The sequence below is a fragment of the Colletotrichum godetiae genome (genome assembly GCF_030913485.1).
Source record: "Colletotrichum godetiae strain CBS 193.32 chromosome Unknown BDP55scaffold_78, whole genome shotgun sequence".
Lineage (NCBI taxonomy): Eukaryota > Fungi > Ascomycota > Sordariomycetes > Glomerellales > Glomerellaceae > Colletotrichum > Colletotrichum godetiae.
The window spans coordinates 170,914-194,875 of NW_026851326.1; the positions used below are offsets into that span (position 1 = coordinate 170,914).

A 23,962-nucleotide genomic window follows, 5' to 3' on the forward strand; every position below is an offset into this window, starting at 1 on the left:
GCCTCTGAAACATCTCCTTTTGTCGCTACGCTTCCTCCAATCTTCAAGGTCGCATCAACTTCGAGAGGTCGGTATCAACGGGTTCAGGAGCCAAGGACTAGGAACCGAGTGCGTCGAAATCGGATTCTTGATATGTACTGTAATATAAACACGGAAAGGTTCTTCTATTGTGAGCGCTCGCTTTGACTGTTTCTCTCCTTCGGCCAACAAAACTAGACCCATTGAGCAGTAGACGTGTTTTCCAGATGAACGCCAAAAGCCATTTCAAAACCCAAGTCTTGCCTCGCCTGCCACGTCATGATGATGATATACACACACTAAAAGAAGAAAAATACACACATGCCTGCGGTTCTATACAGATGCCAGACCGATAAACGCCTGGCTATTTTAGCTTTCATGGGAAGCGTTTTGTTTTCTCCCTGACAAGAAAATCCGAGTCAAGGGAATTCTAATCGAGGGGTGTGTTTCTTCACCATGCCTAAGAATCCCGTATCCAAGTCCTTGGCGTACTCAGACATGGGATATGGCTTCACGTGAAACATACGTCACGTCTCAAAGCCTTGGATGGCAGCTATGCTTGCGTTGTGGCAGATCCTCGGCGCTGCACTCTCGTAGCGACGTAAATGTCTCGTGTCGACACCTATTTGGTGATGACTGGTGCGTTTCTGCCTCAGACATCGGGCCATTTGACGGGTCCGCACTCGCCCTGCTGCTCAATCCAGGCGTTAATCTTCTCTACAGCCCAGCCGGACATTGTGCGCTTTTCTTCTGTAGACTCGGGCTTGACGGGATGGCCGAGCTTCCATGCCCAACTGAAGCCGCAAACGCCGTCCTTGTACTGGAACGAGAAGCAGGACCTGTCGGCCTCGCAGGCCTTACGGCAGTTGCCAAAGGATAAGTGCGCAACCTTCTCCTCCTCTGTCAGGTCTTCCTTTTTGGCACGGCTGAGTTGCCAGTCTTGGTGCTTGTTGGCTGATTCGTCGAGGAAAAATCGGTCATCGGCGAGGTTATCCCAGTCGGCGCGCTCAGGCTGCATTCGAGGTGCAAAGAATTCGTGGTAGATATCCTTGATGCGCATGACTGGAGGCGGCTGGGGAAGGCTAGAGTCGGAGTAGCGCTTGTGCTCGTATTCCCAGAAAGTGGAGATCTCCTCGGCATTCATGTGATGCATCGTCACGATGGGGTGGCACCAGTGAGTAGGTCCATACGGAAGGGTAAAGGGCTTTTCGCCGTTGATTGTAGGCCACTAGGAAATGGTCAGTTCAAGCTGTGCAAGACACAAAGAGGTACTGTTTGATACTCACCACATTATGAACGTTGACATCGGCATTGTCCTTCATGGCTAGTGCAAATATGTAGTCTCCGCAGCATTCTTTGCCTGCACGAATATCCCACTTGTTGCCGACATCCTCATGGTCCGCAATCATGTCGTGCATAGCCGCTTGAGAGACGATATAGCCGCTGCCGCCGTGGCCAAAGACGAAGTTGCGAATCATGGTGACACTGCCGAGATAGTGCTTGTTCTTAGGGTTTAGGTTCTTGAGCCACTGGACAAGCGTAGGCCAGAGGACGTAGGTATCGGCGTCGATGTAAATGTACCAATCGTAGTTGGGGCGCATACGGTAGGTCTTCTCGGCAATATGGACATTCTTGTACTTGTCAAGATTCCAGCCCTCGTCTTTGCTTACAGCCAGTTTGTTACAGCTCTGCTGATCGGCCTGGCAAGCCTTTTGGCGACGATAAAGATCGAAGTCTTGGTTGCCTTCCATAGCCTCAGGAAGAACCTTGTCGAGGCTGTCCCGAATGTGGTAGTTTGCGACGGTCTGGTCGAGGTCGGAGAAGATGAAGTATTCGGGCAAGCACTTAAGCATGGTCATGAGCTGAGTAGGGACCTTGTCGAAGGACTCGGTGGCGCCCGTCTTCATGATGACGAGAATGTTGCTCGTGTCGGGAAAGGAGTCGCAGATGGGGTCATGAGGACGGTAGGGAATGTCTTGATTCGATACATTGTGCTGTGCGAGGCGGTCGTCTTGGTAGCTCGGGGGTGGCGGAGGAGGCGGGGGACGACCATCGGAGCCTGCGCTGGGGGAGCTTCCGGGAGGTGGAGGTGGGCTGTGGCCTTTGAAGGGGTGGTAGTTGGGACCTTCGATAGCCCAGTCGCCGCCGAGTCTCTTCGAGGAGATGAGGAAGATGACTGCAGTGACGGATACGAGGGCAAGAACGGTGAGGGCGCGACGGGATAACATGTTGATGGCGACAATAGGGTTTATGCAAACGTCATTCCGTCTTTGGCTCAATCCCATGATAGCAACACGTCGGTTATGGAGGTGAGAGAATGCCCGCGGCGACGGCGACGGCGAGGTTAGTTGGCGGACTCCAAAAAACGCGGAAGAAAGTTGTATCCAGGCAATAGCTGGCAGGGTTTGCCGTCCAAAAAATAGTGTACAAATTCGGTAAAGGTGGGATAAGGTAGACTGGCGTTCTGCGCGCAGTCGTGTCGCGAAAAGGGAATCTGGTAAGATGCGGCAGAGAAGAAGGTTCCAAAAAGGTCTGGGTTGTCGAGAACCAAATAAGGCAAGGTAGTGAAAAGAGTGAGGGTGAATGAAATGAGGTGGACGAGAAGGAAGGAGCAAGGAAGGAGATCCTGGGTCGGAATATCTCAGCCACTGTGCGCCGGGGCCAAAGGGTTAATGGAAGAAGTATGAAGCAGCAAAGCTTATTGTCTGGCTGGTTAGAAGTTGGAAGCGAAGGCGAAAAGAGAAGAGGAGGGCGGGCCGTCGCAGAAAAGAAGAGTTGTACCCCTGTCTAGTTTGACGGGAAGGTGCTCCGTACATAGATACGCAAAAACCAGGCAGGGAAAATAAGTACAGTGCCGAGTGAGTAAGGAGGTAAGGAGGTCATTAAGGCGGGAAAGCGAGAAAAGCGAGAGACATGAGGCTGCGCGGGTGCCTTGGGCAAGCAGTGTCCTGGCAAGATGAGGTGAAGCAGATACCTACGTCCAAGTCTAAAGTGTGTAAAAGAATGATGGGAGGGGACCCGGGGAGCGGGACGCGCTGAACTAGATGGGGTTGAGATGGATGGATGGCGTGGGGAGCCAAGCGCCAAGCACTTGTTTTACAGCATCACAAATTGTTCGTGACCAAATGGCAAACAGGGACGTTGCGGTACCTTATTTTTCGCAGAACTCAGGAGTACGGTTCGGAGCAAAGATACGTACTCTAAGAGGGCCAAAACGGTCCGTCCGTCCTTGCAACCGGGCATTTTAGCTTTGCCTTGGATCCGGGTACCTTTGTACTAAACGCGCTCCGTTGGGCCTAAGAGGTTGCAATTGATAATGGCTAAGAATATATGACTGACGTTGACATGTACCTCACGGTGGTGGCGCGCAAGCTACCTCATAGTGCCGCCAGAGTCCGTAGCGACCAAAGCAGCCGTCAGTCGTGAAAAGATGGTTGATTCACAGTCTGAGGGGCTGGAGTTGGAGTCTGGAGTGATGCCTCGATTATCGTCGCAGTCGAGTTCGAGATGCAGGACTTGCCCCCACTGTCTTGTTCGAGGTTGAGGATGTGGACGAACTTTGTTCTTAGCATTTTGTGGGTTTCCTTGGGCTTGGCTTTCAGGATGAAATGAACCTTGATCGAGTTGGGCAATGGAAACCGACCAGGGTGCCTTCCATTTCCTCAGAGAAAGAACGGATACGTAGGTACTCCGTACCTCCAAGGTCATCCCAGAGCGGGTACGTATTTCGTGCCGTGGCCCGCACCTCCAGGCTCCGACCGGCGACTTTTCCAGGTTCTTTCCATTCTATTGTCTGTTCCTTCTTCGTGGAAAGCGGCACTCACACGCCATTGCCGTCTAGGTGAGGTATCTGGTATTAACTTACGTAGCAGGAAAAACTTGCTGTTTGCCAGACTTGCGCAAGACGGCAACGCAAGGAACACTTTCTTCGCTTCCACCTCTGGCTCCTTTCCTTCTCTTGTCATTCTGCATGGAACAGTGGAATTCCGAACGACGGCACGATCTCACGCAGGGGTGGCGATGCTTGTGCTGCTAACACACCACCTGGTTGGCTCATGACGGCCTAGGCGGCTGTCGCTTACGGTCGGGACCTCCTAAAAGATGACGAGATGGGTGCAAGCACAGCAAGCAAGGGGAAAAGAAGAAGAAGGCACGCCGCACTGTTGTGGATCAGAGAGAGAGAGAGAGAGAGAGAGAAAGAGAGACAATCCAAAAAGGGTTTGACGGCAGGCATAACCGAGATGCACACCAGCGGATCATGAGCATAAAAAGGGGTGTGCAATCTGTCGATACGAACTATTCTGCCACATCTAGTCTGCATAACACACACCACTGTCCCAAATGGAGCATCCAGTCAAATGTTAGCTTCAGCACCTTACCAGTACGTACCTTACTGTGGAGGTGGTATTACGGACAGGCCTAGAAGAGAGGGATGCTCAGCACCACTGTCGCTAATTGCTAGACAGCTTACACAATACAAACCGCCTTCACCAAAGGGTGCGTTTTCGTTCGTCGGCCTTACTCTCCTCTTCCATCTTGTAGGTATCCGAATGAATTTGGTCCGCGGCCTGCCCCGTCTAACAAACAAATCTGCGGCCGGTTGTAGCCACATGAATCCTGTCTGCTCGGTGCTGTCCAACGTCAACCATTCGTCCAAACAAACTTGACCGGTTTTTCTTTGTCTGCTGTCTTGTTTCCACGTTCTCCTAGTCCCTGCCGTTACCCGGCTGTCCAAAGCTTTAGCAGCCACAAACTTACCGCATTTCCGGCCTAAATCGAAGGCACTATCCGTATACCACTCCAAATATCAACACGAGCTCTACCGTCCACCCGTCCGAGTTGATCACGGATCTACGAACGGACGTTCGGGCACCTTGGATTGTGACTTCCAGGTCTCCCAGATGCCGCCCCGACGTGTTCAATTGGGCATACCCTCGTGTTTCCGCATGGCCTTGGCTCGAGTATTCGGACAAAGAGTTCAACACCAAGGCGGGTCGAACAAAGAACCTCGAGACTCAAGTCTCTCAACATGCACAGATATGATATGCCGTCAGTGATTGTCGAGTCAGGTCAAGCTTTCTGGGCAGAGGCCCGTCTACCGAGCACTCGCTCGAGCGCTCCCTTCTCTGGTCCCCATGACACTCCACTGGCCTATCACAACTTCTTTCAGGTTCAGTTAACCGACTCACTCGACATTGAAACATAACGCAGCAGCGCAGTAAGGTAAAGTTAGGTATTCGGGTGAGACCGAGATGCATTACTCAGCGGCTGCTATCTGTACCACTAAAAGTGCTCCCTCCCCTGGGGTACCTACAAAGAGGGCGCTCATGACAAACGGAGCGCTGTCCGTCCCTATTCATGGACATATCTCCATCACGTGTCAATCGCAACGCTACTAGCCAGGCCATCTATTCACCCCCCACACTGACATCTCATTGACGCCGAAACTCCCAATTGAGAAGCGCATTGCTGGGAGGTCATCGCACGCTGCTAAACACACTGATGGGCCTGACTTTCACCATCCTCATGAGCTGGGCTTTTATAAGAACGATGCGCCTCCTCATTTTACTTGCTTCACCATGAGGATACGTAGCCATATCGGATCTCGCGGCGCTCTGGCTCCTCGTCGTCGCCCCACCCCTGCCCCGCCGCTGTGCATCACGCCAATTCATTCTACCACACATAAATGCCGAAATACTCACCAGCCCTTCACTCTATTTGACTTCTTACGTACCGATGCTCGCAATTTCCATTGTTCACTATCATCTAGTTTAGAAATCATTTCAATCGACCTTGGAACAGATGGGGGTGAACCCGCGACCCTGAATCAGTGATCTCGAAGCCCATGCATAGATACCTGGGGACCCGGCATCAAGATCCCAGCTTAGGCGGGAGTTCCATCGATTCGCCACCCAAATTACCAGTGACGAAATACACCAAAAGGGAAGTTCACGCCATGGTTTTACGCTTGCTCGTCATCCAAGGCCATCTTACTTACATAAGGGTTTTGACCTTGCCCATTGCTCCGTTTGATATTGGCTGTCCACCAATATTACTGAATCAAAATCGCTCACGATGGGCAAAGAAGTGCATAATTTGGCTATCACTCCAGACTCACTAGTCACTAATCGCTACCAGGCTAGGTCCGAATCGACGAGCATAGCCTTCGCGAGACATACAAAACTTGTGTCAAAGGCAAATACTTAGATATTCACAGGTTGTTGTCAGCCTTGGCCATCCTGTTCACGACTAACAAAAAGGACGTTGCTAAGTTATGTGTATGCTGAACCCCCCACCTTTCCTCTCCGAACAGTAAGAATTACCCACATCAATGGTTAAGTCGCCTTCACCATGGCCTCAATGACCAAGAGCCTAGACAACAGTTTTAGCAATTCAATTCCGCAATCGCAAGTTACGCCTAAACCATTCTATCAAGGCCTTAAAGCAGACCTGAGAAGTTCGACCGTTGACATATATAGGTTCTTTCTCTTGCGGACAAACAGAACAAGAGCATACAAGCTTGCAATGGGTTCCTGGAAACAAGTTCGCTTTTGGAGGCCTCCGAATACTGAAATCTCCCGCCATACGTACTAGGTAAACCATCAAATTCTTGACCGAAGAAAGCATTAAGCTTTGTTGCATGAGTGACGTCCCTTTCTGCCCCAAGAGCCCTTACAACTTGAGATTGGCTCTATTTAGCTACTAACCTCTGATTTCATCGGTACTTGTCACGAGTTATGGCACGCAGCAATGGGCATATGAAGTCGGTTAAAGTGGCTTGAAGTAACCCATCTGGAATAAGCACATGAGAGCAGTCTATATACTAAGTAAATGTGATATCCACGTGAGAAAGCACGTGGCAAGATGCTTGACAAGTGCTGATACCATTCCTGTTTCGTGACAGTACTCCTAGTCGGACAGTCCATGAGCACTTGGCATTCCCGTCTATTTCGTGAATCAAGTTCTCTGCCCAACTAACAATAATCGAGGCCTTAGCAGCATGAAGAGACTGGGCAAAAGCTTCCACGTGGGCTGCCCTAGCCTCTGCCGGGAAGCATTGTGCTGTTGGAGAACAGCAAGACATCACGTCGAATTCATTTGTAGTTCATAATGTCTGAAAGCCAACAACTCCCGACAGAATTGCTGAGAATGCCCGGTCATGAGGAGTCCAAAGAGCCACCCGATTCCTAACAAGAGCGTAAAAGGCGAGCTAAGTGACAAGTTACTGTTGAACGCCACTCAATCATGAACCTTTGGTAAACGGCACCTGGATTCATAGACAGCCTAGCGTGGCGCTCAATGCCGTCACCGGCTCTCTCACAGAATATATCATCCACGTATTCCCCTCGGTCCTGAACGTTGTCACGGATAATTTTAATGGTCAGCATACAGTACACATCGCAGCTTGGTGGATGCAAGTCACACTGGAATTCAACGAGCTGCCTGATCAACGACAATGAAGATCTACCCTGTCACCGATAGAATGTCACAAACGTGTCGGCCGAGACTAGCCTCATGTAGGACGGGGCTTTACACGGCTACGTTAGTATCTTTCTCCCAATGAGTCGAGAGTTGAAACCTCTCAGTCCCCAAATACAGACAGTCAGCATCAATTCTGGTAGAGATACCCTAGACATCCTTTGAGCATGAGATGCGTCTTAATCAAGTCTACCTCAAATTGTGAGCCTCTGTAAACCCGAAATCAAATTCATCAACGAACTATTGTCGCCTGAAAACATGGCTTTCTACTCTTCAATTGCGTGACTCGTGAGTGAGACGTACGGTTAGCTTTGCCCCAAGAAAGGGACGGAAAGGCGGACTGTAGTCTTTGGACGCCCATTACCCGTACTCGCCCTTTAATACCCTCAGATCCTTCAGTAAACTACCCTGGAATGTCACAAAAGTCTCAATAATCTCCTCGAATGTCCTTGCCCAGCGGCGCTTGTCTTGTCCAGATGTTCATCCCAACTTTTTGTCCACGTGTGACCGGCAACCCAGCATGCAAATTACGTTGGTCTCCCGAACCGTCGACGTGAAGATTTTCCCAATACACGAAATTCCCTTCCAGCGGCCGGAATGTGACGCCTCTCTCCCAAGGCTCGTCGCAGTCAATGAAGGAACACCATCGGTCGTCGAAAGGAGCATTTATAAGTGGGAAGTTAGTTCCCCCTCCAGTGACGTTAACGGCTGACACATATCCAAAGAAAGAAGAGAGCCGATTGCCGCCTAGATGAGCTCTGGTGTGTGCGGGATCCGTGAACCAGTCTGTATGAAAATGGTACTGCTGGCCTTTTCCATATTTGACCAGTTGTAACGGTTCTACATGGCTATTTGGCACACTATATCCCTGGAACGCTATTGCACGTTCTTCGATGCAGCGAACGATATCGTCCCGCCAGAGGCTGGTGCTTTGAGATGTGCGTACGTTGTGTGCGGTTTTGCCGCCAGAGGCATCGATTACGCCTGAATGAGTAAAGGTACCGCTCCTACTAGATGTAAGTCAAGGGGCGAGAGTATAATTACACTGCGGAATGAACTGACGCCATGTCTAGTAGGTGTGACCGCTCAGCGGGCGTGATAAAGTCAGCGATGTAAATGACAAGAGGCGATTTAGACATCATGTAAGTCTTGTACGGCGGATGTGTGCATGCAAAGTCAGAAATGGGTTTCTGGTCTTGAGATAACACGGGGACGACCAGCGTCGCTGCTAGGGCGAACGCTGCATTGGAGAGAGGATTAATCATGTTGCTTGAACGTAGTGGCTATAAGGCATCGAATTTTGCTATTAAATTTTTGAGATGGGAAGCAACTCTACTTTTGAAGTCATCGCAGCCGAATTTGAAGTCGGATGATGACTTCGGTCGACAGCGGCTGAAACATAGGGCGTTTGACGCCTGAGTTCGCAACCTTCTCTGGACCGTTCGTTTGTGGGTTCCTGTGCCAGGTTCGTGTCCAATTCAGGGGTTTCTCCGTCTGATCTGCGTGCCTTGCCTTAGCTTCAGACGTCGAAACGCCACGGTTATGGGGCGTCTGCCCCTAATCCTACCAGAGCTTCAGCCAAGTCGCCAGCCACTCGTTTTGTTCAGCTTTGCAGAGAGAAAGAGAGAGCCTCTCTACAGATATCGGCTGGTTGGCAGCCGGCCTCTCTACCTTATTGAACAATGAGAATTGGTCATATCAACATGAAAACCTGGGGGGGGGGGGGGGTGAATTTGGCAGCAATACGACTTGTTCAGGCTCTTCTAACGGAGAAGGTTGCACAGCTCTCTGTGTTACGGACGGGTGATGGATTGCATGTGGTGAATGTGGCCTGCTAGTGAAAATTCGCAAGAGCATCGGACATATAAATGTTAACAACATTACAGTCCGGGTATCTAGCATTGTGTCTGTTGTTCTAGTGAAGAGGTGGCATAACCTTTTGGACTAGAATTGGAGATGTGGTCCTAGACACGGGTCAACCGATGATGATGTTGCAGTCAACGAATGATGCGAATAAAGTAGCAAGTCTCCAAGAACTTCACTAGATTTTTAAGGGCGGTGTTATTAAGAGCCTAAGAGGTGGCAGGCACTCTTTGCACACGATATGTAGAGAATCCCCCGCTGCAGCGTTACTCACGAGGTACCTGTGTAAACTACTAGGTACCTGAAAACGTTCTGAATGACTAGATTAGGCCTATGCGCTTGTTACTTTGTTATTCATCTATATGGAAGAAAGACTAAGCTTCCGCAATGAACAGCCAGGGTACCACCATGCTGATTCATATGTTACTAGACCCAGAGACCAAGGTGCTTTATGGATCATATGGCCCGGTCGCCCTACGGCCAGTGAGCAACTCTGCCTCGCCCGATTCTTTGACTAGGTAGATGTCTTCGTGCCTGACGCCAAATCTGTTTTCCAAGTAAATGCCTGGTTCGTTCGTAAAGGTCATGCCAGGTTGAAGCAAGATGTCCTTGTTCCACTTATTCAAGTACGGCGACTCATGAGCTGTTTTGTTTCAATTAACCACTGCAATCGGCTTTCGATTATTAGCAACATCGGAAACGCACCTTTAATACCGATACCGTGGCCGAGACGGTGAGTGAACCCATATCCATAGCCGGCATCCTCGATGACTTGACGAGCTGCAATATCCACACTCGCCGCAGTGTTATTCGGCTTGAAAGCGGCGGCGGCAGCGGACTGTGCATCCAACACAATGTCCCACACTCTGAACTTCTCGGCACGCAACTCAGAGTCAGCAAGGAGGCGTTGGTGTTCCTCTGGATTTTGCATCCATGATTTCAGCAGAGATCCCATCCATGGAAGGGTCTGTGACTTTGGTGGGTCGATGAAGAAGCTCCGACAGATATCCGAACTGTAGCCCAGATAGTGAGCACCAACATCGATGACAACCATGCTCTCAGGAGTAAGTTTCTTCGAACCAGTCACAAAACCACCGTGTGGAAGCGCTCCATGCTCCTCAAATAAAACAATATTGAAGAATAGTCCAAAATCGATGGAGAGGAGAGCAGAGTTGAGAATCGCGGTGACTTCATTCTCGGTAAGTCCCGACACCAAACAAGGTCGCATCGCTCGAACAGCAACGACAGTCCCGGTGTTCACGACGCGGAGCAACTCGACCTCCGCAGGACTTTTCTGCTGTTTTACAAGTTCAACTTCCGGAGAAAGGCCGATAGTTTGGAACCCGGCAGCATCCAATCCTCTGACAATGAAATCACGGATTTCCTCGTCGACCATGAGCTTACCCTGATGACCATCGAATAGATGTGATTTGAGCAGAGTGTCGTATGGGTTCCAATGTTCTTCCCAGATGACAATGTCCAAGTCATCTTCCCTTGTCGGTATACCGAGCATTCGTACCCTGCCTTCTTCGAAGTGAGGCGACAGAAAGGCAGTTTTGGCCCTCACTTCGCCTGATGAAGACACTTGAGGAAGAATGAGCATAAGAAACGGTCGCTCTTCAGGTTCCCAAGGCTCCCAATCAACCTGAGAGATATTGCCATAATACCTGCTCCAGTGTCAGAGACTTGGAGCTTTCAGGATTCTGATACTGTCAAAGGAGAACTTACTGAAAAGTATAGCCAGGTTCTAGCACAAATGCGTCTGCATTTGACGCAACCAAGGCTCGCGCGAGCCGGTCTCTGCGCTCGAGAAACTCGTCTGGAGAAATCGGTACGGCGGGGTCGAGGAAGGACAAGTCGGCGTGCAGGTTATCAATAGCACACTGCTGCGCCTTTTGAAATGGTGCTGCGGATGTAAGTGACCGCGCGTGGAACGACAGAAAATAATAGCACGAGATGGATGTATATAAAAGCAAAGAAGTTGCAATAAGCTGTAGTACGTTGGGGCGACGGCTGGCATGCGTTGGCACCCGTGCATGATGCAGAGGCACGCCCTCTGGACATTTTTTTGATCCTAGCATCGCAATCATACCGCAATGCGTTGAGAAATCTGTAGAAGAGCAGGCACAATTCGACATGAAAGGACTGAAAAATCATGTGTCTTCCGGAGCTGGGCAGAAGGGACGCAGGTGAGCACACAAAGGGATGATGCAGTGCCGAGAGATCTGATTCAGACGTCGGAGGGTCTCCGACCTCGCGTTCTACCCCTCTCCGGGGTGCAGGAGTTGAAGATCTTTTCCCGGATTAGGGAAGTCTCCCCACACGAGTCATGCCAGGATTGCAGCAGCAACAGCAGGTACGAGCGTCCATCCCATTATCTACGACATGGGTGTCGATAGCGTTACCCGGTTTCCCGTCGGCTTGCAAGGCCGATCCGGAGGAGAAAAGATAAGAGGCATGCCGCGGCATACGTCGTTATTCTCCCCTTTCGGCGCAGATGCGCCGAACATGAAATGCCGTTCCTTCGGGTTAAGTATGGGACTGACCCACACGACGACGTTATCCGGTGCGCATGTGCTTGTGTTCTCGATTTCGCCAACATTCGTAGTGTATCTCGTGGTCTTTGAACCGAACGATACCAAACAATGGTCACAATGCCAGATATTAGCAGCGTATCCCGCGATGCCCAGGACCGCACTGATCATGGAGGCGATGAAATTGCCATTGACGAAAAGAAGATTACGAGCAAAGCCCCGGAAGGTGGCGACGTAGACGTAGTAGAAGAAGAGCCACAAAAGACGTATTATAGCAGTTTGTCTGTATGGCTGATGGTCTTGTTCTCTGGACTGGCAATCGGCTCAGATGGCTAGTATGTTGGATTCCTCCCCCCGCTGCCTGGTCCCAGGTCGAGTTACTGACAATGCTGCAGCAACGCCGCCGTCATTGGCAATGTCGAACTGCTGCTTGCGATCCTTTACCCGGATGATCTGACGACTACTATATACCAGAGGCTCTCTAATGCTTTTCTGATCGGCATGATTGTTGGAATGATACTTTTTGGTGTCATCAGTGACCAGCTTGGCCGCAAGACTGGTGCTGTGGCGACAACAATCTTGCTGGTGCTGGGAATTACGTTGTCAACCGCAGCCAGTGGCACCACGACCACAGGCATGTTTTGGATGCTTATCATTGCTCGTGGTATTGCTGGTGTGGGTGCAGGGGGAGAGTACCCAGTCTCTGGCGCTGGTGCCGCCGAAGCAACCGACGAAGACGCCAAGTTCCGCAAGAGAAGGGGCTTCATGTTTGCGATGCTCGCAGACTTATCAGCCAGTCTAGGGTATGTTTGGGGAGGGTTGGTGCCACTGCTGTTGCTTCTGTGCGTTGGCCAACAAGTCTCAAAATACCACATTGTTTGGCGAACTTCGTTTGCGCTGGGTATGGCGCCTCCCCTCCTCATCTTCTGGTTCCGAATGCGAATGGCAGTTTCGACTGCGTACAGGAAGTCGGCTATGCGGAAGCAGAGGATGCCATACTGGCTTGCTTTGAAACGGTATTGGCGACCGCTTCTTGGTGCAGCCTCAACTTGGTTCTTGTACAACTGGATTTCCATACCGTTTGGCATTTTCAGCTCAACTATTATATCGAGAGCGAATGTTGAGGAAAGTCTTGTGAAGACCCTTGGATGGGGCGTGGTGATCAACTGTTTCTACATCCCTGGCCCGTTCATTGGGGGGTACCTATCCGACAAAATAGGGAGACGTCAGACTATGGCTTTGGGCTTTACTTTGCAAGCAATCCTTGGTTTTGTCCTGGGGGGTGCGATGAATCCCATTCAGGGTGTTTTCCCTCTTTTCGTTGTTCTCTACGGTATATTCCTGACGCTTGGCGAAGTTGGTCCGGGCAGGTAAGAGCATACAATGTGTCACTCTTGACCGTCAGATTTCTTACTTACACTTGCTGCAGCACAGTCGTTCTCATAGCCTCCGAGTGCTTTCCCACATCCATCCGTGGTCAAATGATGGGACTCATCTCAGCCTTCTCGAAGGCGGGAGCTGCCATTGGCACACAGGTAAGCCAACTCTTGCCATCAGTGACTGTAGTTTGATCGATACTGACACGAGATGAAAGGTCTTTACCGCAATTTTGAAAAAGTACACCGACGATCCCTCCAAGGGAAACCAGGTTGCATTTCTTATTGGCTCCGGCTTCGCTGTTCTCGGCGCCATAATCGCGCTCTTCATTATTCCAGACATATCAAGGCACCTTAATGATGACGACGAAGCCTGGAAGAAATACCTATCTGAAAATGGCTGGGACGCCCAATGGGGCGATGAGGTGACCCGTGATCCGACTGGCGTTATCATGGATAAAGCTGCGTCCTAGCTTTTCCATCTCATTTGACTTCGTGCACATGCATCAAATCGATGTCTATCGCTGCCCGGCATAATTATCTGATGTTCTCTCACGTTATGATACAGCATAAAAAAGAGTTCGCAAACAGGCTTTCTACAGACACCGTTTTCGGGTTCCTAGGAAGACAAATTTACTACCAAATCCTACAATATGAAAAGAATGTCGTTGGCCAAGAAGTGAATGGCTTATGCTTGTTACTTGTATAATTCGTAATGCGCCCGCATTGACCTTTTGAGGACTTCCATGATTAGATGCCAACAAAGTGAATCATGCCGACATGAATGACTTGGGTTACATGAGAAGGCAGCTGCAGTTACTAGTGCCAGCAATGATAAATCCAACCCCCGCGCAAGATACCCTGCTGAGTTGACATTCGGTCAAGGTATGGGAATTTGAACCCTGGTGACCTGCATGAATCGTCATAGTTGAAGTAAATACGAGAAAGCCAAGCATCAACGCCATGTACCTATCACGGACCACGGACATTGAACGATAGTGTAATTTTCGCCCGGTTATAACAAGTTTGGAAACCTCCCGCAAGTCTTTGTTCTCGTGAAACAAACTGGACTGATCTAACCAACGCAAAATGAGGTTGAACTACTCTTTCGCCCTGCTCTGAGGAGGATTGTCATTCATCTTGGGATACCCACTTGATGCTATACAGAATGCCCTATCGAACCGATATATTATTAGTTTGAAAGCCGGAGTCACTGGAGAGGACGTTTTAGGGCATATGAAATTGGTATAGGATGTGCATCGTAGACGAAGTTTGATGCGGCGAGACATCTTGGGCGTTGAGAGAACCTTTGATATTGGCGCGTTCATGCCTATGCTGGGTCATTCGACGAGGAAATCCTCTTGGAATAAAGGCTCAAGATGCAGTGAGTGCTTTCCAGGATTATCGCCACGCCCATTATTAACTTTAACTCAGGTCGAGCTTGTTGAACCTGAGACACCGGTATTCCCGTTCGATGTAGTCACGCAGACCCAAGCCACTTGGGGACTGGGAGCATTATCACAGCCTGCTCCCGCCAGTACTAATGTAAGCCTGCGCAATGGATTCGCGTACAGGTTTGATGATAAAGGAGGGCTAGGAACATTCGCGTACGTGGTTGATACAGGAGTCTGGGTGGACAACCCGGATTTTGAAGGTCGCGCCGAGCTTGGTTACACTGTATACCAGGATATCCCTTTCGAAGACAGCAGTGGTCATGGTACTCATGTTGCTGGAACAATTGCTTCTAAAACATGGGGCGTTGCAAAAAAGGCGCAGATCATTGCGGTGAAGGTGATCGCACCAAATCAGGTACGTCGAACAAGCGACCTTAAATGGGAAAGCTGCGGCAGCATTAATCCTCGGAGAGCAGGGCGTCATGTCAGACTTCATGAAAGGCTTTTCATGGGCAGTCAATAATATTACAGAAACTCCTGGCCGCGCGGCAGTTTCCGTCATCAATATGAGCCTAGGTAGGTCAAGACGCAGCCCCCATCTGCCAGTTTATGAGGCTAATGATGGTGTGAAAGGTGGCCCTACCAACTATGCATTCAATTATTTAGTTCACCCGGCATCCGAGCAAGGTATTCTGTCCGTCGTCGCAGCGGGTAATGCAGCTGTTGACGTAAGCCGAGTATCACCAGCTGGAACTGCAAGAGCAATCACCGTGGCAGCCAGCGCTGTCAACAACACTGTTTGGGGGTTTAGCAATCTTGGATCTGGAATCGACTTGTGTGCGCGAGGAGTAGATGTGTACTCATTGTCTCTTGAAGCGGGGAAAGATATTGCCTTGAGTGGGACTTCCATGGCATCACCACACGTCGCTAGGCTAGCTTTATATCTGAAAAGTGTCGAGCCAGGCCCGGAAACGATGGATACCATCACAGCTAGGATTTTGGAGTTGTGTAAGCGCGATGTCATCCAAGAAGTTCCGAGAAGTACTCCGAACTTCTTGGCATACAACGGTGTCCGTGTTCAGTCGTCGGGTCTCACGATTAATAAAGTTAGAACAAGGAGTCGACGATAGTGCAAAGGCCGAATACCGCCGAGCGCAACTACGAGTGAGTCAACGAGAAGATGGGTCCACCAGGGAACTATCTCTCGATAGACACCGTCAACCCGAGCAGGTGACACTCGGATTTTAGGGAAAGACATCGCCCGAGCCGAGGGACTATCAGTATAAGAAATGCCGATAAGACCGGTTATTCCACATTGTCCTGCTTCTCTCATCGAATAGTCCGCCATTTTCTCGTGGTGCTGGAGCATCAGATTTCGAAGAATGCTCACTCAATCCCTCCTTGTAAGAATTGACTCCGCAGAGTCATGGGCTTTGAGAAGTACCGCTGGAGAAGAATACATCGTCCAGATTGGCTTTCCACGAGACTGGCAGAGTCGCTCCAGTCAGCAGAATGAAGCTCCGGTCCCTATCTTGTACGTCAAGCCGCATTCTCTCGTTTTGCCCATTATTCTGACAGAAGATAGTTACCTCACAGATGGAAACTCTGTATTTTTGACTGCCTTGGAGTCGATGCATCGTCACTTATGTATGCGCTCTTCAAACATTCAGGGGATTATCGTCGCTATTGGCTACCCTATGCCTGCAGACTCAAAATTTCTTCTGAGTGCACGCAGAAGTCGAGATCTTACACCACCTGCCGATGGGATAGCCGGCCACGAAGGAGGTGCCGACGTCTTTCTTAGCTTTCTACATAACAAAGTCAAACCGTTGGTCGCTCGGCGACTCTACGAGACCCGCGGGGCGACTGTAGGCCGTGAAGCCCTCTATGGACATTCATACGGGGGACTTCTCTCTTTGCACGCACTATTCACAAGAACAGATATGTTCACCTGTATCTTGGCCAGTAGCCCCAGTATCTGGTGGAATGAGGGCTACATCGTTACTGAAGAACGCCGCTTTCGAGAGAAAGTAGACTGTAAGAACAGTAGTCCATCCCTCATGCTTTTTGTCGGGAATGAGGAACAAACTCCAACAAGGAAAAGGGGCGAAGGAGAAGATGAGTACAACAGGAGGTTGAGACGGCACCGTGGACTAGACATGGTTGACAATGTCATCTCAATAAATTCGAGATTAGAAAGAAGTGCGCGGCTAGAACATCTCTCGATGAGAGTTTACGACGGAGAAGATCACGAAACCGTCGTAGCTTGCTCCCTCAACCGGGGACTTGCGACGTTCCTTGACGATTGGCCCCTGGTATAAAAGGAGCAAAGTACACCAACCCCTGTCGAGCTTCGCCCATTTCTAAACACGTTGCATTGACAATTATTATAGGATGTGAAAAACCTATGGGTTTATTAAAGATGACTCGTTGAATGTCCAACGTCGTCCCATGAGTGTGTGAAGCATGCCCGCTTCGGATAACTTGATAGCCACTAGCCCTCGCCGAATCTTCCATGCTCCCGGTAGAGTGCCCAGTGCATCCTGAACCCTGCCTCAAGATCATTCAACAATGAGACTCGAGGCCGGTTATTCGTGAAAAGAACCAGAAAGCGAATGAGCCTCATGGAGACTGTCTACTCGGCTGCCGGGCAGTGGTCGTAATAGCCGTCGGCATTATTACCCCACCATGTAGGGAAGGGAATAGATGGGCCGCCGGCGCCGAACACCGCAAACGACAAGATGAAGAGTACTGTAAGACTGGCTCCGTCGAATGCGCCGGTGACTAGGTACGAGTAGTCCTTAAAGATACGGGGGCGGTAGTTGCGGAGATAGAATTGAACGAAGAAGCCGCTGATCAGCGAGCTGAAGAGCACGCAGGTCTGAGACGCGTTATACGGGATATAGCCCGCATATTGGATGAGTTGGGGCAAGTTGATCTCGTACAAGGAGTAACCGCGGATCTTGGGGACGAACTGGGTAAAGATGAGTTAGCGACTGCACTGTATTCTGAAACGGCTCTCGAGAAACCTACGTATGCAATAATGCGATGGATGATAACAACGCCGAAGCCGATGCCTAAACCGATCGGCACAAGAGCGTACTTGCCACCAGTCTTGTACAAGTACTTTGCAAGCGCCCAAGATGTGGCGTTGGTGTTGTACGACTGCATCGTTGCACCGCTCCAGGAACTGTTCCCGTCGCTGTCCACAAGGAGCTCTCGGTTTCCGTTCACAATGGAAATCATGACTGCGTAGTTGATAAAACCGCCGATGATGGTGCCGTAGATTTGGGTGAGAAACATAACACGAGGAGGGATTTTGACTGGTGAACCACGTTAGTAAAGTATAACAAGTCATAAAGGCTAGCACATACGGTATTCTCCCATCTTCAGATCGTTGGAAAGATTTACAGCATTCGAGATGACGTTGTGCGACCAAGCGGCAAAATACATGTTGCCAATGGGACGCTCAGGAAGGATGAGACCTGCCAGCATCTTCGATAAGTTGTTTGTAGCAATTCCATTACCGAATCGAGAGTAAAGAATCGTGCTCTGGGTGCGAGTCAGCTCAGAACTAAGTGGAGAATAGAGGCTTCCGTGCTTACCAGCGGCGCGATGAAGATACCGAGAAGCAGCGACACAACGTATGCCCAGGCTGGAAGTGTGACATTCTGCGTGGTAACAACGACGAGACCAAGGACAAAGCTGACGACAAGCACGATGACATACCACCACCATGGCGTCTCCTTGTAGTGCTTAGTCATATGATCGTGATGGCGGTCGTCATATCTACCACTCTTTGCGCTTTGGTAGGCTCTCTTCACGTCGCCGCCCCAGAAAAAGAAGCAGTGGGCAACCAGGGCACCAATCTTTTAATATGTCAGCCTGCATCACGACGATTGAGAAGTGTAAGACCCAAAAGACTTACTGCGGCGTTGGCCATGAACATTGCGTACGCGAAGCTGCCCGTGAGCCTGGGAATTCCGTATTTGGTAAGGGCATCCTGGTCGAGCACACCTCCAGTGAAGACCTTGGCAATGGGATACGCAGTGCCGTCTTCGGACCGGAGTCGCGTTGACATGAAAGGTTGCGATTTGGCATCCCATGCGTTCGTATAGTAGATTCCAATCATTGCAAGGAAACAAATGAAGAATCCAATCGCAGAGTGAACTTGCAAAGTCAGAGGAAGGGACGTGTTGAAAGAAGTGATCTAGAGAAATCTTAGTCAAGCAACCAGGCTGCGTTAATGAGATGAGGTCGCTTACGTATTGCCAGTCGAAAGACAAGGAGAACAGGCCCAACCCTTCATTATTGATAGAGCCGCCAAAAAGATTCGTGAGAACAGCAGCCTTTGAGCCTGTGGCGTTCATGGCCGCAAGGCAGGGAATGGAAACGGAGTTCAGCCACGGAAAGATGTATGCCGGGAAGAACTCGTAAACGAACATGCCTGCAAAACTATACCAAAACCAACGGAGAGGCTTCGAGTTCTTCAGATCCTGCCAATGAAGACCCTGGAGCGTTTTAACTGTAGGAAGAGTACTCCAATATACGGCGTCAACATGCCATACGGCGATGGGGCGCATGACACCGCAAATGCCGTAGCCAAAGAGGCCGATGGAGATGACGGTCAGGACAACAGTTGTCGGACTCAGAGGCAAGTCGTAGAAGAGATCCTGTGCCGCGAATACTTGAATACTAGCGGCCGCATTGGACGCAGATGTGGCAGTGATGGAGCAAATTGCATGCTCTTTCAATCCCCAGGGACCCGGGTTGATGAACTTGAAAAACTTGATGTACGCAGGAAGCTCGCCTTCGGGATGATCCTGTCTCCAACGAGCTTCGAGATTGTCACCGCGAGGGAAGATCTTGGCCCATGCCTTGCCCACAAAATAGCCGATGAGTACGATGAATGTTCCGGAAATGGTGATGGCGGTCGGTTTGAACTAGGAACGGAAAAGCACCTTATTAGCCAGAGTTCACTTCACTTGCGATTTGAGAAGAAACGAAAAAGCCCACAGTGTAAATCTGACTCATCACAGCCTGGAAAGCCGAGAGACAAGTTGCCAGAAACATGCTCCGGAAGGTTAACGAAGGATCGAAGTCATCTCGGAGCGGGAGTAGGTAGCGCGACGCGTCGGCACCGGTGATAATGATAGCATTGTCGCTGTTGTTGTCTTTCTCGTGGTTTCCATCATCCGACGGCGCAGTGGCCGGAATGGCTTGAATTTCGGAAGCTAGTTCTTTCCCAACACCAGACTCATCGATGCTGACTTTCTCGTTGATGGCTTTGTGGGAAGGGACCGAAACAATTTTACCCTCGACTGGGTTCAGTCCCCCCACCACGATGGCGTCCGTCAATGGCACCGGCATGGTCGCAACAGGAGAGCACAGACCAGGGAAGGAAAGGCAAGACAAGAATCAAAGAGACATGTGAACAAAACAACAAAGTTTAGTTCGTGAATCTGAAGTGCCAACAGCTCGGATTTTCCGCAAACTCAGGGGAAGGCAATCATGGTCAATTTGTACTCGTTTCCTCAGCTAGGTGCTGATTGGCGACCCATGTTGTACGACTGATCTGATATTGATTGTCCTCATGATAAGGGGTTCGATGTCGTGATAAGAAGCGGCGTTGGTGCAATTACAGGCCTTGATGCTGTTGTAGGACGGGTTGACTATCGGTTGCCGCTCGACAGGGTACACTGCATGTAGTCTGGACTTGAGCTGGGATCTTTGAGCGAGCCCGGCTGATTGGAACGCCACTCCACAAAGAATACTACGAGCTTTTAGGAAGGTCCCTATCAGAAGGTTGCTGACGTGATAGGGATTCCCCAGAAAGAACAAGGTTTCGACGATGGCTTCTTTTGCTGTCAGTGTGCAAACGTGGACATGTTCTTCGGTCCCTCGGCCCATTCACGGAAAGAGGGTGTCCCAAGCAATGCCCAGGCGGGAAGGTCATGTCTTAAGCCTTGCCAAGATGTGGCCGAGACCTTGGGGCGACGATTGGCAGACTCGGCCAGCCGTCCTAACCAAGCTAGTTCGTCCCGACTCATGCCATCTATCGGAGTTGCGATACCCTGGCTTGTCTTGCTGAAATGTTCGACAAGGATTCTGAGATGAAGCATCTGATGCTCATTTGCTGACTCTGAGTGGGGGCGGATCTCGATCCTCGCACTTTTGTACTTGACGTGCTCAGTCGCCCGAACTTTTGCTCCAAACGTGCTTTGATTGAACTTTTGTTCTTGACGATAATATGGCGGCAATGTCGTGTTGCTGTATAAGAGGTTACTCCTGTAAGCCCGGCGTATGGTCCCAACACTTAATGGATGGGCCGTTCAATCGGCATCTAAATGTTGTGGGTGTTGAGTTTGCCTTCTTATCGCATGGGAACACGCGGCCGCATCAGAAAAAATAGCGCAAGGTTAACTCGTCTTCCAAATTGGAACCTGATTCTCGCCCTCATGGTAGTTCAGTCTACCTACACGTGGAGGTAGGGGCGGCACATCCGGGGGGCGGTTACGATGCAAGTGGACCAACTTATCAAGTAGACCAGTAAAATATGAAGAAGTATATTGACCGATTATACAAGCGCAAGGAGACGGAGGACTAAAAGACCCTTTGTCCACTACATAAAATAGCAATATAAATATACAGTGGTCCTAATAGGGAGTATAGATAAAGCCGAGGTCTTATAACGGCCTCGTAATAGATAATATTTACTAGAGAATCGCTTATTTTAAAATAATAGATACCGAGACTATTATAGGGCAAGTTTAGCGCTTAGCGCTATAATTAACTAAGCTATTATTTTATAAAGTAAGGCTACCTTATAGCCGGCTTCCTATTACGGCTAACTAGTTATAATAAAGTAAGTTTGAAAAAGTTTAGGCTATAAGAATTAAGTAATAATAAAAAAGGTCGTTAAATAACTTTTGAAAAAAGTTATATTTTTAAATTATAAAATAAAGTTTTAATAATTAATAATTATTTTATTAAAAAGTTCTTAATAAAAATAATTAAAGATAATTATAAAATCTAATATAAATTAATAATTAAAGAAACTATAAAACGTCTATCTTTAAGCCTAGCTTAAGTTTATCTTATATATATATTTTAATTTTAAATATAAGCTTTATTTTATATTATTTACTAACTAACTATACATTTTAATAAATAAAATATAAATGTTAATAATATATTATAGGTAACTAGCTAGTATAGTAAATATATTTTTAAAAGTTAAGGCTATAATATTAAATAATAATGTATCGTAATTATAAATAGCTTTTTTAAAGCTATATTTATAAATTATAAAATAAATAAAGCTTAAATAATTAATTATAGTTTAATTAAAAAGGGGTTTTAATAAAAATAATTAAAAATGACTATAAAATTTAATATTAAATTAATTATTAACAAAGCTATAAAAAGTCTTTTTTTTTAACCCGGTTTAAATTTAATTCTATATATTATTTAAATATTTCTTTTATAATTCAAATTAATATTATAATATCAGTTTTATAAAGGCGGACCGCCTTTATTTTATTAATTTTATTTATAGATTATCTATTATCTATTAATTTCTCTATTATTATATAATTTATTTATAGTTCTCTTAATTTAAGCGGAGTTATTTTAAATTTAAAATTATATATATATAATATAATAGCCGCTATAGGTCTTATAAGGCAGGGCCCTAACCTCGTTATATATATTAAGTTATAATACTTCCCCTACTTTATAATTTATAAATATAGTTTTAAAAAGCTATTTATAATTACGACACTGTTATTTATTACTATAGCCTTGATTCTTATTAATATACCTTATTATAATTAGCTAGCTATTTTAATTTTCTTAAAATACTAGCAAGATTCTATTATAATTTCTCTATCGTTATAGTAAGAGACCTTATAGTAAATCTCGTAAGATTTCATTAAGAGTTCTTGATAAGAGGTTCTTATATATTATAGAGATTTCCCGAGGTTTTCTTATAAATTTTTAAGGTAACTATTTTTAAAGATCTTATTGTAAAAGTATAGTGAAATCTTGAAAGAGAGATCTTAATATTATTATTATCATTTTATTGTATATAAAGCGTAACACTAGCTATAATAAATCTAGCTGCTAGCTACGGTATTAGTAGTAGTAGCCGCTATATTAGCTAGAATTAACTGCTTCCTTTATTAGTCGGAAACTTAACTATTATGTCATTAGCTAGAAGAAGTGGGACATAGCCCCCCTATAGAACTTGATATTAATCGGCTTAACGTAAACAAGTACTATTAGGCAGCAGACGTACACCGCCATACTGCTTCGCCGACAAATCCACTTTACGGCCTTATATATTACCGTATATTATATATATAGTAACGATCGACAATCATAAAGACCGTTGTAAGTATTTATTAAAGCTTAAAGACTGTGCAACTGCCAACTCAACGTGATACTCGAACACTGGCCGGTTTTTATTATTTTTTCAAATGCTTTATAGCTATTTAGTCTGGGCCGCGGCCCTCGTCACTTGCAACGCGTCCTTCGTGAATGAGCTTTGCATAAAGGACGCAGCCATGTCGAACCTCGAATACGATTTACGGTACGGATGCGATATATGGGAATGGAAGGAGGGTTTCGAAGGCGGGTGCGCCGCGGCGGTGGGTTTCCAAATCAGGTCCAACACTAGTGCCAGCATTGACGCGTACTAGTGTAAACGACAAGGCAAGCAAGGCAATTGCGGAGGCACCGAGACCAACGCCTCTGAGTGCGCTTGCTCTTAGAGCATTAATCCTAGCATATACGATTCTTCGGTTCTAAACCACTTGTGCTCCTAGCACAGTTTTTTATTGGTCGTATCGGAGCTTTATACGGACCGTTTTTCTATAAGAAAGGTGTATTATATAAAAAGTGCTTTCCTTATATAAAAAGTGCTTTCCTTATATAAAAAGTGCTTTTTATATATAAAAAATACCCTTCCTCTTTATATAGGTATACTACTAAAAAGTACTTCCCCTATATAAAAAGTGCCTACTATATCAAAGTAATTCCCCTATATAAAAAGTGCTTCCCCTATATAAAAAGTACTCTCCCTATATAAAAAGTACTTTCTATACTAAAATAATTCCCCTATATAAAAAGTACTTCCCCTATATTAAAGCAATTCCCCTATATAAAAAGTGCTTCCCCTATATAAAAAGTGCTCTCCTTATATAAAAAGTGCTAGGGTTAGGGTTAGGGTTAGGGTTAGGGTTAGGGTTAGGGTTAGGGTTAGGGTTAGGGTTAGGGTTAGGGTTAGGGTTAGGGT

At 47.8% G+C, this 23,962-nt stretch overlaps 8 protein-coding genes across 8 annotated transcripts; 4 read left to right on the forward strand and 4 right to left on the reverse strand.

Moving 5' to 3' along the window:
- Positions 1-670: 670 nt before the first annotated feature.
- BDP55DRAFT_698596 (uncharacterized protein) lies at positions 671-2,246 on the reverse strand (the record flags this gene model as incomplete). Its single annotated transcript, XM_060577790.1, has 2 exons — positions 671-1,246; positions 1,305-2,246. 2 exons carry the CDS (start codon positions 2,244-2,246, stop codon positions 671-673), a joined length of 1,518 nt encoding a protein of 505 aa, XP_060422922.1.
- Positions 2,247-7,924: 5,678 nt separating this feature from the next.
- On the reverse strand, positions 7,925-8,762 carry BDP55DRAFT_638146 (2OG-Fe(II) oxygenase superfamily protein; the record flags this gene model as incomplete). Its single annotated transcript, XM_060573074.1, has 2 exons — positions 7,925-8,504; positions 8,560-8,762. 2 exons carry the CDS (start codon positions 8,760-8,762, stop codon positions 7,925-7,927), a joined length of 783 nt encoding a protein of 260 aa, XP_060422923.1.
- A 1,047-nt stretch (positions 8,763-9,809) lies between these two features.
- Positions 9,810-11,441, reverse strand: BDP55DRAFT_565806 (metallopeptidase family M24; the record flags this gene model as incomplete). Its single annotated transcript, XM_060570455.1, has 3 exons — positions 9,810-10,003; positions 10,066-11,027; positions 11,089-11,441. The coding sequence occupies 3 exons, from the start codon at positions 11,439-11,441 to the stop codon at positions 9,810-9,812; spliced, it is 1,509 nt and encodes a 502-aa protein (XP_060422924.1).
- A 290-nt stretch (positions 11,442-11,731) lies between these two features.
- BDP55DRAFT_622548 (major facilitator superfamily transporter) lies at positions 11,732-13,963 on the forward strand. The gene is made up of 4 exons (XM_060571365.1): positions 11,732-12,229; positions 12,290-13,264; positions 13,324-13,429; positions 13,489-13,963. Exons 1-4 carry the CDS (start codon positions 12,006-12,008, stop codon positions 13,741-13,743), a joined length of 1,560 nt encoding a protein of 519 aa, XP_060422925.1. The 5' UTR covers positions 11,732-12,005; the 3' UTR covers positions 13,744-13,963.
- A 633-nt stretch (positions 13,964-14,596) lies between these two features.
- BDP55DRAFT_638149 (peptidase S8/S53 domain-containing protein) lies at positions 14,597-15,794 on the forward strand (the record flags this gene model as incomplete). The annotated part of the gene is made up of 2 exons (XM_060573075.1): positions 14,597-15,079; positions 15,141-15,794. 2 exons carry the CDS (start codon positions 14,597-14,599, stop codon positions 15,792-15,794), a joined length of 1,137 nt encoding a protein of 378 aa, XP_060422926.1.
- A 213-nt stretch (positions 15,795-16,007) lies between these two features.
- Positions 16,008-17,033, forward strand: BDP55DRAFT_404650 (siderophore esterase). The gene is made up of 2 exons (XM_060567322.1): positions 16,008-16,198; positions 16,250-17,033. The coding sequence occupies exons 1-2, from the start codon at positions 16,047-16,049 to the stop codon at positions 16,983-16,985; spliced, it is 888 nt and encodes a 295-aa protein (XP_060422927.1). The 5' UTR covers positions 16,008-16,046; the 3' UTR covers positions 16,986-17,033.
- A 42-nt stretch (positions 17,034-17,075) lies between these two features.
- Positions 17,076-20,139, reverse strand: BDP55DRAFT_622553 (OPT oligopeptide transporter). Its single transcript, XM_060571366.1, has 7 exons — positions 19,681-20,139; positions 18,930-19,607; positions 18,593-18,874; positions 18,270-18,533; positions 18,039-18,216; positions 17,698-17,987; positions 17,076-17,638 (listed from the first exon to the last, which is right to left on the reverse strand). Exons 1-7 carry the CDS (start codon positions 20,032-20,034, stop codon positions 17,300-17,302), a joined length of 2,385 nt encoding a protein of 794 aa, XP_060422928.1. The 5' UTR covers positions 20,035-20,139; the 3' UTR covers positions 17,076-17,299.
- A 2,948-nt stretch (positions 20,140-23,087) lies between these two features.
- On the forward strand, positions 23,088-23,469 carry BDP55DRAFT_683649 (uncharacterized protein). Its single transcript, XM_060576347.1, has 2 exons — positions 23,088-23,315; positions 23,367-23,469. The coding sequence occupies exons 1-2, from the start codon at positions 23,145-23,147 to the stop codon at positions 23,436-23,438; spliced, it is 243 nt and encodes an 80-aa protein (XP_060422929.1). The 5' UTR covers positions 23,088-23,144; the 3' UTR covers positions 23,439-23,469.
- Positions 23,470-23,962: the final 493 nt, after the last annotated feature.